The 14,592-nt window shown below is 38.6% G+C and overlaps 1 protein-coding gene across 6 annotated transcripts in view; it reads left to right on the top strand.

Annotated features, from left to right (window-relative positions):
• Positions 1–8,397: 8,397 nt before the first annotated feature.
• Positions 8,398–14,592, top strand: part of CPED1 (cadherin like and PC-esterase domain containing 1) — a 278,325-nt gene continuing 272,130 nt past the window's right edge. Inside the window, exon 1 of one of the 6 annotated variants that reach the window (XM_086691542.1) lies at positions 8,398–9,681. In XM_086691542.1, coding sequence (XP_086547668.1) covers positions 9,433–9,681 — 249 coding nt within the window. In that variant the 5' untranslated portion in view covers positions 8,398–9,432. The remainder of the gene's footprint in view (positions 9,682–14,592) is intronic. The other 5 variants (XM_086691526.1, XM_086691507.1, XM_086691516.1 and 2 more) reach the window with 5 other exon arrangements.

Genomic DNA, 14,592 nt, shown 5'->3' with positions numbered 1-14,592 from the left:
GTCTTTATATGTTTCTGCATCCAGATAGAGTGCAGTTCATGGGAGGGGAGGGGGGGGGCGGGGGAGGGGCTGAAGGGCAAAGGGTGTTAAAGTGATACATTTTTATACCAAATGTGTTTATTTTTTTGTGCAAGTAATCCTTAAAATTGGAATTGTATTAGGTGTTAAAATAAAGTTTTTAAAAAATTACTTGTATTTATACTTTACACACTCAATAAGGAAAATTTCTTAATTCCAATTAACTTCCAGTTTTCCTAATCTAAAAAGGACAGAGGCCCAGGACACAGAATGCTATGTAATCTGTGATTTCTTAAACAATGCTTGGAATTCGGGACGTAAAAATAAGGGAAAGACATTTTTAATGTAAATTTGAAATGCAAATGTATTTTTCTAGAACATCTCTCTGGCTTTTCCTTCAGTCTAAGGGACATGAAAACAGTCTAATTATAGTAGATAAAATAGAAATAATGGTTATAGATGTTTTGACTTTAGGCAGTGTGGCCAATTTAAATAAAGAGACCTCCTGGATTGGAGCTTAAAATTCAGTTCTATTTCCGATACTACCACATATTGGTATGACAGTTCATTCAAATTTTGAATCACTCTGGGCCTTATTAAACCAGGGTGATGCTGGCTGCAGGATGTCTGTAAAGCACTCCTAAGGTTTTATTCTATAGGTGCTATTTAAATTATAAATTTTGCATAGTGGAGGTTTTATTTCAGGTATAATATCAAGTCTGGTTGGTAGAAAAATCCTTAAAACTTTAAAAGTACTTATTACATCATATTTCTTTTATGTTGAAACTTATGGGTCCATTAGATTTCTGCTTTAATCAAAACCACTTATGAGCCTCTTAGAACTTTTTCAGAAGTCTATAAAATCTATGCAATGCTACCCAAAGGGTATGGATTAGGTAGGGGATTTCAAAGGTCTCTTTTAGCTTCACGAATCCTCAACTCTGAGCAACTCTGAGCTGTTGCAGAGTGATTTTATAGCTGGAAAGCCCCTAAAACAAAGTAGGTTCATTTGTGGGTATTCATGATTTCACGATATCATAAGTATCATGATTTCGTAACACTCAGTATTTTCATGGAGATATTATAAACCTTTAAGAAATAATATATTAACGTAGCATTCAGTTAGCTTATTAGCATGTTGCCTGGAGATGCTCTGTGGTATTGTTCAATCTCCTAATTCTATATAATGACTTTTCCAAGTTACTCATTTTCCAGGAATTGGTCAAAGGAAAAAGCCTTATGTACAGCCTTATTTTAAGAGAAAGTTCCTTGTCGGAGTCAGGAACATCCCCCATTTCCAGCTGCTGCAACCCCTTTCAGTGTGTGAATTCCACTAGTTACCAAATCATTTAGAAAACATTTTGACAAAACTTAACCTCAAACATTGAATATTTTATGAAGCATCTATAAAGAAGCAAATGAAAATTTTGTTCGGTTATTTAGCAATTGGTGGAACCAGTTAGTATCTAAGATATTTTATATATGTATATGAATAAATGGGCCAAACGTGGAACTACCTCCTCCAAAAAAAAAAAAAAAAAAAAAAAATGTGGCCAACTATTAATATACTTTGAGACGCTTAGGCCAAGGGGTGTGATAAGCATTTTTGCTATTACAAAATACACATTCAGACTCTTTGTTGTACAAAACTCATGTAATAATTGGTGACACAAAGAATCCAAATGTGGGTTCACATTTTATAGGTGGTGAAAATTGAGGCCTTACTGCTATGAAGTGTACATTAAAATGTTCATGGTGACACATTTGAAGCAATAAACGGCTTAATTAAATGCCTAAATGAAGCTGAGTGTTTGATAAACATACATACCATCATTCTTTCAAGGGCAGTTCATGTTTTTTTTTTTTCTTTGCTCTTTTCTACTTTAAAGCAAATTCCACATATTTCAGATTTTTAACCGTATTTGGTTTGCGCATTGTTACAGCCCTTTGTCCTTAGATCTCAGAAATGGGCTTCTTGATCTAATTAATTATACTAATGTTAGAAAAACAAATGTCTAATACACCTGGGTTGTGAGAGGTGAGATACTCTGTGTAGACATTGCAGTGTTTTCCTTCAACTCACATTTTTGAAAGAAATCTTTAACAGATGGGTTTAAGAGGAAACGAATAGCCTCAAAAACGTTTACTTTTATAATTTTACAAACACCGAGCACTTAGATATTGAGAACACACAGATGAAGGTATCCGGGTGTGGGTGTGGGAAGGACGAGCATGTTAACACGGAACTGCTGCACTTTGATGGGTGCTGCGATGGATGCACAAAGCATTGTGGGAAACCGGGGGACTTAAACACAGGAGGTTTCATTTGAACTGATTCCTAAAGACAGATGATGTAAGGGAAGGTTTTCATGGCAAAAGGAACCGTTCAAGGGCCACTACACTCCCGAAACTTAAAAAATAGTCTGGGCAGAGTGGACGTCGCGAAGGGAGGTGGAGGGTCAGAGAATAAAGCCAGAAAACTGAGCAACAGTTGAAACGAGCATTTTACACAATGTCCTAGAATTGTTTGTTTAATGAGGGTAGTGGTGGCATTTACATATTGTTGTCTAAATACATTCTTATTTTAGCAATTTAATGAAATTATAGCACTTTTCTTATTTTAATGTAGGGATGACACAAGTAGCCTATAACTTGGAAATTGCTAAAAAAAAAAAAATTCTAAAGAATCTTTTTTCCTAGTTTTTGAAACTACAAATTAGAATTGCTAGTGAAGATTTTTGTTTTCCTCAGATGATAAAATCTACATTACTCAAGACTGTAATTTCCAACCCAGGATCTTAATATTCATGATTTGAATCTGCTCCAGAGAAATAAAGTTTAAAGTGACTTAAAGATGAACTGACTTCAGAATTGTTTTCTTTTTTGATTTCAGCTTGATATAAAAAAAGAGGTATACCCCTCCTTGGCCCTTTCCATTTTAAAGTAGTAAGTATATATACTTTACAAGTCAGTATTTAACTAATAAATTATTAGGCATATTAAAATGTTTATTTGGAAAAAAAATTAATTTCTTAATAAATTCTTCAGAGCCACATGATTCAGTTTTTGGTTAATCCAGAACCACCTTTTACTTTCTTTGTTTCTGGCAAAGGAGAATATTACGATCCTTCACTTTTCCGCTGCTTATTAAGAACTCAGAAGCCAATGTGGGAAATGAGGTCCGCAATGTATTATGCTTATGTGTGTGTTGCTTATTCCCAGCCTCCATTTCTACTTACCTGTGTTAATGAATAAGAATAGTGTTCCTTAGGAAAGTTATAACTTCTAGTCTTTAATGGTGAAGTACTTTGAAACATTCGCAAGTGTAACATCAGTGGTAGGGAACAACAGTGGTCATATTTGAATTCTTCTTGCGTTGTTAAATCTAATCCAGTAGAGGGACCCTTCATGCTAATACATTAAAACAAGAACAGTTGTAATAGGTACTAAGTTACTTTTCAAAGCTGCTCAGGTTACATGTAGTATAAGAGGCCAGCCAGAAATATTTCTGAATAATCCTGAACATAAATATAAGTTCATTCAAATTTTACTAATATTTTACTAATATTATAACTAATGTTATGACTAGCCAATAGAAAGTTTTAGTGTAACTGATTTTACCAATATTATGACTAGTTAGTAGAAAGTTTTAGTCTGACCTCCCCAGTAGTTCTCATTAGAACTTTTCAAAATTTATGTTCATATATCCTTGCAGCACCTTTTATATTTATCTTTAGTATGAGAAGTGACTATTTTTTTGAATGGGTTTCACAAGTGTGCCAAAAGATGTCTTCACTTCACCAGTGCTTATCATTTATAAATGTTTGAAAGAATCCAGTTATCTGTTGAAAACAAAAAAATAAGCTTATATATTAGTGATCATATGGTTTACATATAGGAGTAATCTTTTGAATTTATGTGGTATACATGTGACCCAAGAACCATGCTCTATCAAAGAATGTGTCCTTACCCACTCAGAGTAGCTAAATGATTGCCATTCTTCACTGGAGTGATAAGATAAAACCTACCTCATGACCATCCCCTATCACACATCAGTTTTTTAGGTAGTAAGTTTGATGCTCTAAAAATTTCAAAATACCTTTTATTTTCTGAAAATAAGAATGAATGATTAAATTGTAATTACATTTTAAAAAAGAAACAAACTATGTCACTATCTTGAGACAATTTTTTGAATGTATTATGGTTTCCAGGTAATATTATATTGCAGGTTTACAGAGAATACAGATGAGATTTCTAACTGAGTTAAAGAACATAATTTGATACTATGTTACAAGAAACAAAAGCTAAAATTGTTGTTTTATAGAATGATAGATTAAAACTTAGGAATACTGGCTGCATGCCACGGTGTAAATTTGTGCCCTAAAGAAAGTAAAACAAATAGTGTAATTCATTGGATTAAATGTTTGCCAGTCTACCTGTGTGCTCACTGATTGAAATGATCCTCTCTTCCTTCCTCCCTCTCCCCCTCCCTCCCTTCCTATCATGCGTTCTTTCTTTTTTCTTTTTTCTAGACTGTGTGCATAAATATGTATATGTGTGTGTGTGTGCACATATATCTACATACATGAATATATGGTCTTTTAGAGGATGCAAATCTTCAAAACAAATTAGAGAGGCTTAAAAGAAATTATATGGGCAAAGTTGCATTTATTTGGGGAAGTGGTATAATTACACATTTAGGAAGTGGTTAAAATCCCAATGTCATTGCCACAAGCTGCTCAGGTATACACTATTCTGACTTAAGTAACGATCAGGCAGCCACATGTAAAAATTACGCTATAACTATTTGATTAAGCTTCCGTTTTCCAACCTCAGCTACTATTGACATTTTGCACCCTATGTTGCTTTGTTGTGGAGGGCTGCTGTGTGCATTGTGGGATGTTTAGCAGCATCACTGGCATCCACACACTCGACGTCAGTAGCATTCCCTTGCGCCCATAAGTTGTGACAACTATAAATGTCTTTAGACATTGGCACATGTCTCCTGGGGAGCAAAATTTCCCCTGCTGGGCTGCATGTTACCAAGACGTGAAATATTTCCTATGGGAAAAAATGGAAATCATATGGAAAATATTTAAATCAATGATGTATAGACCTCCACAAATAGGAATTTTTAAATCATTTGCCAGAAGACAGTAGTAGATGCTGCAAGGATATGGTGGTGAGTAAAATAGTTTCTGTTACAAAGCAGTTCATACTGTAAAAAGATACAAGTATACTAGTCCCTAAAATACAGTACAGAATATTTAAAATAGTTTCTGTTACAAAGCAGTTTATATTGCAAAAGGATAAAATTACACTAATCAGTAAAATACAGCACAGACTATGACAAAAGTAATTTTGGTTCTGGTGCAAGCAAGTCCAAAGTGCTTATATAGGAGGAAAGTTGTGAAAAAAAAGTAAAGCAACTAGTTGAGAACTATGGAGAGTTGGAGAACATATGTCCCATTTTAAAAAGGCAGCACCAAGCATTATTATATGGAATCTCTAGGTGATTTGCATGCTCAGAAATGCTAGTCTAGTGGACAATTTAAAATGAAAAGCGTTGGGGTGCCTGGGTGGGTCAGTCGGTTAAGCGTCCGATTTGACTGGCTCAGGTCATGATTTCATAGTTCAGGAGATCAAGCCCTATATCAGGCTCTGTGCTGACAGCACGGAGCCTGCTTGGGATTGTCTCTCTCTCTCTCTCTCTCTCTCTCTCTCTCTCTCTCTGCCCCTGCCCCACTTGCCCTCTCTCTCTCAAAAAAAATAAACTTAAAAAAATAAATAAATAAAATGTAAATAAAGCTTTTAGTTTGGAGGATTTGGTCTGTCTGGACTGTTGATTCATCTAGAACTTGAGTCTAGTTTGAACAATAAAATAATTTTTAAAATACCTTCTTCAAACGGTTAATAAATTCACCACCTCCCTTCACCCCCTGCTCATTACCAAAAACCCAAAACGAAACGTATGTATGACAGAGGAGTATATTTTGTGTTAGAGAGGTGTGAGGCAGAAGATTGTTCTGTTCTGCCCACCCTTGAAATTCTAGAATTCTAAAAGGACTGTTGCCCCCTTGTCCCAGGTTGATGCTGCTTAGATACAGGCCCTTGAAGACTGAAATAATTTGGCGGAAGGGATACTTTATGAAATTATATGCACAAAAGCATTCAGTCTGAAACACTGCCAGAACCCACAGGCACGCAGTCAGGCAGCGTGTCACCCGCCTACTCTGCTCACCGAAGCAGCTTACTCTGTCTTCATTGTTCCTGTTCTGACGCCTTCAGACTCCAACACAGGCTCCTACTTAGCCTTCCATCAAAACTGGGGCATGAACACCGACTGCTTGTTGTCTCCACCTACTGCTCACGTCCAGCCCACTCTTGATCTCATTCTCCCAAAGCAGCATCTGCCACCAACCTCCATCTCACAGAATAAAGGAAAAAGAACATACTAAGTGCTCATATTTGCTTTTGGGGCTTCTGTGTTCCAAGGGGTCCGTTATTTGATAATTTATCTGTTCGCATGCCTGACTCCACTCCAGACTGAGCTCGGCCTCAGCATCCAAAACATAACAGACATGCATTCAGCCTGCGTTCTTTCAACATGGGTACACAGAATGCTTCGGTGCTTTCCATACATTGTGTCATCTGTCATACACTTCAAAAGAGGCATTAGTACTCCCATTTCACAAATTACTGTTTAAAGACAGTTAAGAGGCAGCAGCATGATACTGTCCAGACGGGGTTAACTCTAATATCCGATGTCGTCTATGGACCCCCTCAGTCTGTTTGGTGGTTATTCCTCCTGTATCTTCTTTTCCACCTTGTCCTTCCACCTTTCCACCCTATCCTTTTTCTCACTTCTGCAGATGGACTTTTTTTTTTTTTTTTGTCATCTTCTCCTGCTTCTCAGACTCAGTGGTTCAAACAGGGAACTGGGGTCTTTCAAGCCACCGGTATCACTTCTAGAACATTAATTTTCCACTTTCTTTCTGATTCTTGTTATTTAAAGTCTAGCTATAAAATTATCTGTGCTGTTGTCTTTCACTTTTCCCAACCCAAAGGCACTATGATTTTAGCATCTCGATTTATGCTTTCTCTTGTACTCAACAATTTAATGATGCATAAAAATGACCCTCCAGATTCCTCAAACTCAGTTTTTCCGACTTTTTGTCTTGATAGAAATGTATATCCCCTTCCTTTTCTCCTAGTAAAGAACTTTATCTCATTTGATCTCATCAACACAGGAACACTTGCAATGTAAAGATCTCATAATTCCTAGTATCTCTCAAATCACATGGAATCCACTAAAACTATACCTTCCAACATGATTGTTTAGCCGTTTCTCTTAAAATACTCTTGGCTTCTAAAAGTCAAGTGCCACTTCATGTTTCTCTACTTCTTCATTTGTCATGGGATTAGGAACTCTAAGTCACTGGGATAAATCTAGCTTAGTGTGGATACTGAATTCTATAACGCTTTAATCTGTTTCATAAAGGTTTTAAAGCAGTTTCTTCTCAGCGAGGAACCATGGATGCCCCTTTCTCTGGGTCTATAATAGCAGGGCACCCCTAGGGGGCGCTCCGCCTCACAAAATATAAGTGACTGGAGCTTGACAGACAGAAGGGATCATTTCAAAGGTGTGGCCTCACAGAAGAACCTCAGCCCATAAGAAAGAGTTTGGGTTAGAAACAAGTTACAAAACCTACTTTGGTTCAGAGCCTTTGAAGAATGACTTGAGCTAGCCCTGCTTATCCAGGGCTAGAGCTGGAAGGGCTGAGCAACAAGCACTGGACAGATTGCCTTTCTCCTTGGCTTCCCTTCAGCTGACTCAGCAAAAGTAGTTGGTGTTTGCAGAAATGCCCTACTAGGAGCGTCCTTGTGGCGGTGTGTATAGTATTATATTGAGTTGAATTTGGACAAAGCCTGCTGTGTATCCCTTTCCGCAGGGCAAAATTACCCGCTACTATCCACTTATTATAGGGGCAAAATTATCAGGCAATTAGCCTTTGAAAGACTTAGTCATTAGTCCAGGAAAGGAGCAATAACAAGTGATAGGAGTTAGGTATCAAAGCAGAAAGATGACTTCCAAGTTTTTCTGGTGCATTCACAGGCTTTCCAGTTCTGAGGTCCAGACGGTACTCTGGACCCTCCTAGCCCCCATAAGAGTGACCACCATTCCCTCGAGTGAAGATCCTAACAATTCAAGCACGGAGGTCGCTTTTCGCCTCACCCTCGACCTTGGTCATCAGTCGACGAAGGGCTATTTGTTTTTCCAATTCTGTATTAAGGAAAAGAGATGACACAGGGGGTCAAACACCAAATGAGCATTTAAAATTCTGCAGGCTGCGGGTAGGCAGCCACATTTCCAGGGCAGCGGGAGACGCGGGTCCCCAACGGGGGGAAGCCCACTGTCTCCGCCGCGGGGCTGACGGCGAGCCACGGCAGCCCCGGGACCCCGCGCCGCCGGCCGTAGCCCCGCCCCGCCCCGCCGTACTGTGCGGCCGCGGGCCCCGGGGCCCAGCTCCCGGCCCGAAGCGCCGCGCGCGTGCGGGGGGCGCTGTGCCTGCGGGCATGCGTCCGCGTGTGGGAGATGAATTGGAGTCACACGACTGGGTGTTTCCTTCCGAGTGGTTTTGATTAGCAATCCATTAGAGGAGCGTGGAAACTTTTTTTTTTTTTTTTTTTTTTTTTTTTTTGTGGCTGAAAGGATGAAAACTGAGTAAGTACACAGAACTTTGAACTTGAAGCGGAATGAAACAAATACAAGCAAAACCCTAGCAGTAACCATGTCCATTCAAACCGTGCATTCCCTTTTTATGTGAAAAGCCGTGAATGCTTACAGGAAAGTGGCAATTTAAAACGGAATGAAGGGAAGCAGTGAAGAACCATGAAAGGCTGGAAGCAGGACTGCTCTAAAAGCGGAGGAGAATGAGGAACTGCTCCGGCAAGCTGGCCTGCATCCCGCGGTGCAACAGGCACTTTTGGTTTTAACCTATTGAGCTCTTCAGCGTTGTTTCCAGACTCCAGATTTACTTTGGTATTGTTTTCTCTTCTCCTGTAAAGTCTTTGCTGCGAGTTTAAGGATGTTGTGAAAATAAGGCATCACCGGAAGCAAAAGTTTGGCAGCCTGGGGATACGCTCAGGTTATTAGTTACCACTATTATTATTTTGATGTCTTTTTTTAACCCAGGCCAGCCACTTTTCACTGTCATCCATGGAAGGGATCTTATTAACCGCCTCAGACTTTGGGGACCTTTGATTCTTTGGCATGATCCTTCGGAAAGTTCTTAAGCCGGGATGGAGCAAGCTTGATTTAAAGACTGATTTGTATTTTTTCATGCTGACCAAAAAGAGCTGCTATGACTTTTCCGGCAAAGTGGACGGGGGCCAAGTGAAGCTGAGCTGGTCATGGTCTGTCGTCCAGTGTTCCCTTGTCGTCGGCGATTTTGCCCCCGGCCCTTCTTGGTGGGCTTGGTGGTGGCAATCTGTCTCTTCTACCAGACCCTGACACTCCGAGGGACGAGGAAGCTCACAGCCGCTGACCCTGGGGCTGCCCCAAACGCACCCACCAAAACCCAAGCAAGCAGATGTAAGAAAGGACTCTCCCTGGGCAAACAGTGCTTCCTTCTCCCCAGTAATGCGCAGGAAATCAGAAAGGTAAGGTGGTCATAAGCTTAACCTTGACATTTTCTGCAAAGATAGCAGTCTGCCTCTCTCTGTCCTCTCCGTAAAACTAAAATTAACTTCTAAGAGGTCTGAAAGGGATCCAGAGTATAGCCGCCCAGAGAGTGACCTTATGACAGTTAGCTTCAACTTCTGTTTACTTCCAGAAAGTCCTGGCCATTATTTTGTCTCCTAGAATTGTACTTCATTTCAGCTGAATGAAATAGACAATTTGGAGGACGTTGGCGTGGTGTAAATTCTTTCTAAAGTATTAGGATTCTAAGAGATCTGAAGATTTACAGTTCAGAGACATACAGATTCATAACATTTGGTCAACACTGAGTGTTTCCTCAAGGTAGTCAGTATGAGTGACCAGACCATTCCAGACTCAAAGATATTCCAGAATTCCATTTTATACTTGATTGAATCAATTTTTCCTTGGTGAATGCATTTCTAAAGCAACATATTTATTTCTGAACCATTTAAAAGAATAGTATAATACCTTTCCTCAAAAGAACTGATGCCCTGAATTTTATTGTTTACAGAATTTGGGAAATATTGATTATTCTACACTTACACTATTTTAATTAACTTTACTAATTTTGTTAAGTGTTGGAATGAACACAAAACACACACACACACAAAACCCCACGGGATTTCTATTTTAATATACCACTCTGTTTATGCCTGTCAGTGAAATGATGACCTTTAATATAATCCAACCTAAAAAAGAAAAAATAGAAAAAAAAAAACACACGCAAAAATCCATAGTGGCAAAGCTACTGATTTCTGTGCTACAGCAAGAGGTATAGCAAGATAATTTAGGAATCTTTAAGTGCTTTCTTATACCTGCAGTAGATTTAGGTAGAGCCTATGACTGTGGTTATTGTTGGGAGCAGAATTTCCTGTTGAATATACACCGCTCCTGCCATTATTGCTAATAACTCCAACAGTGCTACCATCTTGTTTCAAAAACTCCCTTATGTATTTCTTCTCAGACTTTTCAAACCCTGTGAGGCAGGTAAGGGAGTTGTGATGGTCATCATTTCTCAGTTACGATGACTGACATTCAAAGATGTTTAGGCAGGCCACAGGGCTAGCATGTGACATGGTATCTCCACCTGGTTCCTGCCACAGGACTGGTGCTTAAATCGAAGTAAGTTCAAAGATCTAATAACAATTCATTGTGAGAACTCAATGAAATACAAAATAATATTAGACTACAACAAAAAAAATTTTTAACGCTTAAGTGAGTGACTTAGCTTATCAGTCAAGAAACATCTTGACCAAGAAATTTAGTATCACTAGAAACACTTCTGGATAGAACTTCAACTGGCAAGTGTGAATCAATTATTAAAGGTTCTGAAGTCAGGGAAGAATGTGTATGTTTTCTTCGATTTTTTTTTTTTTTTGCATTTTTTGAATACATTGAATTTCTAATGGGTGTAACCTGTGACTTGGAAAGTCACTTCTTGGTTTTTTTTCCAATGTTAACACATATAGTTTCTTTAAAAATAATTGAGATGGTTTTGCTCTTTAAGTACATACAAGTTTTGCTAAGAATGGTGGACGAAACGGTTTTCATTCATTAACTTACAGCCCTTCTTACTCCCTGCTTGACTTTACATGACTCCTGCCTTTGCCTGTAACATGGGCATATGTTAACTGTTATTTGTAGACTGGCACAGAGAATTCCGTTTCAGCTTTGGTTCTCCTGCTACTTACAAACCATCTGAAACTTATTGGCTGGTTGCGTAAAGCATTCACTCTAGAATTTTCTTGACATACACAAAAATGCCAATCACATGATTTTTTCCACAAATGGTTCACAGTCTTAAATATTTTAACCATAAGCAGGATTCTTAATTCACAATTATAGTTCAGAAGCCTGGTGGATATGATAACTGAATTTCCAAACATTTGCCATGTATCTCTATTTTTAACTTGTGTCAGCCTTTGGTTTAGATCCAGTTTTTATTAGAGATAGAAAGGAAACTAGAAGAATCATGTGGAGGTTAGTTAAAACCAGATATAACTTAGTTCTTCTTGTGATACGTGTTCCAAAACAAGAATCAAATAATAATCCAGTTTTGAAGATTAAACATTCTTGAAGATAAAGTGAAGAAACAAATGTCTTTGGGGTCAATATATTGATCATTCTCAAAAAGAGCTACCTTATGAAGTTCATTAAAAAACTGACGGCATGCTTACACAGATTTTCCTCAAGACCTAAAACACAGCTTTTGGGCATTTTATAGAAGAAGCATTGTTTCTATCTAGAAATTTGGGGTTTTGTTATCACTTTTATTTACAAGCCAAAATGTTCACTTTTCTAGGGCTTTCCCTTACTGGTATCCATCCATTTTAAAGAGATTTTAAAAGTTACTTAAAATAGCTGATTGTGATCTAAGGTTCATGGGTTCCAGGAAGTATTTGGATTTTTAAGATGACCACCAAAGGCAGGCATTGCACACAAGATATTGTGCATATGCATATGCACAACAGTCTGGGAAAAATCATGGTCCTTCAGATATTCAAACCTAAAGAAATATTAAGAAGCAAATAGGGGCGCCTGGGTGGCGCAGTCGGTTAAGCGTCCGACTTCAGCCAGGTCACGATCTCGCGGTCCGTGAGTTCGAGCCCCGCGTCAGGCTCTGGGCTGATGGCTCGGAGCCTGGAGCCTGTTTCCGATTCTGTGTCTCCCTCTCTCTCTGCCCCTCCCCGGTTCATGCTCTGTCTCTCTCTGTCCCAAAAATAAATAAAAACGTTGAAAAAAAAAATTAAAAAAAAAAAAAAAGAAGCAAATAGACAAAGTGCTTAAAAAGCAATGCATTTAAACTTTATTTGCCCTTCCAGGAAGTGTAAGTTGGGTTTGGAATTATAAATCTGAAAAAGGAAAACAAAATCTTAATGAAAGGATCCATGCAAGGACATTTGAAAAAGCTACTGTGAATGCTGTAGTGTCTATACGGGATAAACATTCAGAAACTAAAATACACTCACAGTGTATTTCTCGAATCACAGTTTTCATAGTTTATCGAATCGAATAAGCAGTAACTATTTCCCAGTCTTTTGGTTGCAGTTCTTTCTAAGAGAAGACCTTTTGTACCTGTCAGCCAAGTCATAGAGGGTTCTGCGGTAGCAAATATTTAAAGATGGGTGACAGACTGTGCCCTTTACACCTTTACAACTGGGACCTGGTTCACTGTCTAAAACTGTTTTCAATACAGATTGAGATCATAGTCTAGTATATGCCAACTTTCCGTAGTGAGGGAGTACTCTCCCTCTTCTGGCCAAATTTTAATTCTTTTTTTCCATCTGAACTTTCCAAAAGGACCTTGCTAAGCAGCTGTACTTTTGTCATTTCTTCTGGGTTTCCTCCCAACATTAGTTTGAATTTGGGCTGATAATCTGCTATGTTTTAAAACTGTTTCAATTTAATGTCTAAACCAAAGACAACTTCATTTGTCTTCACTGAAGTAGATCACTCAGTAGATTTATTTATTTTTTTGGAATCTAACCCTTTAATATTTCACGACATAAGAAACACATTAAATTATAAGCAGGCACAATGAAAAAAAATATGCTCAGTATAGATCATTAGCGTGTGCTCCTTTAATGGAAACTTTACTATTTGGAGAATATGTTTATACTCACCGTAGCCATGTGTTACTGATTATCTCCTGTTGGTGTTCCAGATGGAGAATTTCTAGTTCTTTGTTGCTTGACTAGTCATTCTCCATTTCTTTTGGATTCTCCATTCTCCTTCAGTGACTGCTCTCTACAACTACTCTTCCCAGGATCCAACCATAATCCAATGCAAATAATTGAATGTTTTCATACAAATATACTTTGTGTAATTTATTTGTGTCTCTAATAATACCTTATTTTTAACATTGGAAAATTTCTAAAAATGGATTGTTTAGCCCAGGTTTTCTATAAACAGAACCTAAGACAAACACTTGCAAGCTAACACTTTATTGGATGTTGCGATCCCAGGGACGCAAGAGTAGGTAGGGGAAGGAATAGGGAGAGAAACAAATGGGTGTGTTTATGGGAGACATAATCAGAGAGTCTGGAGGAAACTCTGCATCTCAGAACAGGTATTGTGGGGAAGGTCAGGAGGGGCAAGCCATTTACCTCCTGGCTTTTCCCTTCTTCTGTCTTTCACTGGTTAGAGTTGTTGCAAGCTGCTACGACATAGTGTTACTTGGACTCTCGGGGTGGCCACTGGGGAAGCTGGGGCCTCAGTGGGGGCAGTACTGCTCCCCACTCCTCCTTTTCAAGCAGTATTGTGCATAGGAACACTCCCAGGTCTGTGGTGACCAAGGTGATAAAAACAGTGTCCATCACTTACCACAACAACATGGCAGGAGTAATGTCGCTGGAGGGGTATGTGAGGCATGGTGATCTGGCAGCTGATACAATAGTTATGCTAATTTTGCCTTCTAAAAGTCACAGAAAACGTTGAAATGTGCTCTTACTCTTGGGAAATGGCATCGCTCTCTTTAAGTGAAATGTTTGTAATTATCTCACTGAGAACTCTCTTCTCCAACTGAAAAAAAATTCTCGCTTCATCTTTACCCTTTGTCATCCTAATCCGTTTTGTTCATTCATTCTTTCATTTTCTTCATTCCTACAGTGACTATTTATCGAGCAGTTTATTGGTGCCAGACTCTGTGCTAGTCGCTGGTGACACAGAAATAAAGGGCACTGTGAGACAGACAAGTAATTAAATAAATGCTAGGGAATCCATAACTTTACTAGAACATTTTGAAAGATGAGAAGGAGCTACAAAGGGTGGAGAAAGAGAAATGTATCATAAGCAGATAATGCCAGATATGCAAAGAAGAAATTGAATGGTGTGGTAGATTTGGAGGATTCAATGTATTCACTATGTGGGGT

This window comes from Puma concolor, chromosome A2 (assembly GCF_028749965.1).
Source record: "Puma concolor isolate L17-30 chromosome A2, mPumCon1.1.hap2, whole genome shotgun sequence".
Taxonomy (NCBI): Eukaryota; Metazoa; Chordata; class Mammalia; order Carnivora; family Felidae; genus Puma; species Puma concolor.
Note: the sequence above shows the minus strand (reverse complement) of the source record. Positions and strands in the feature narration are given on the sequence as shown.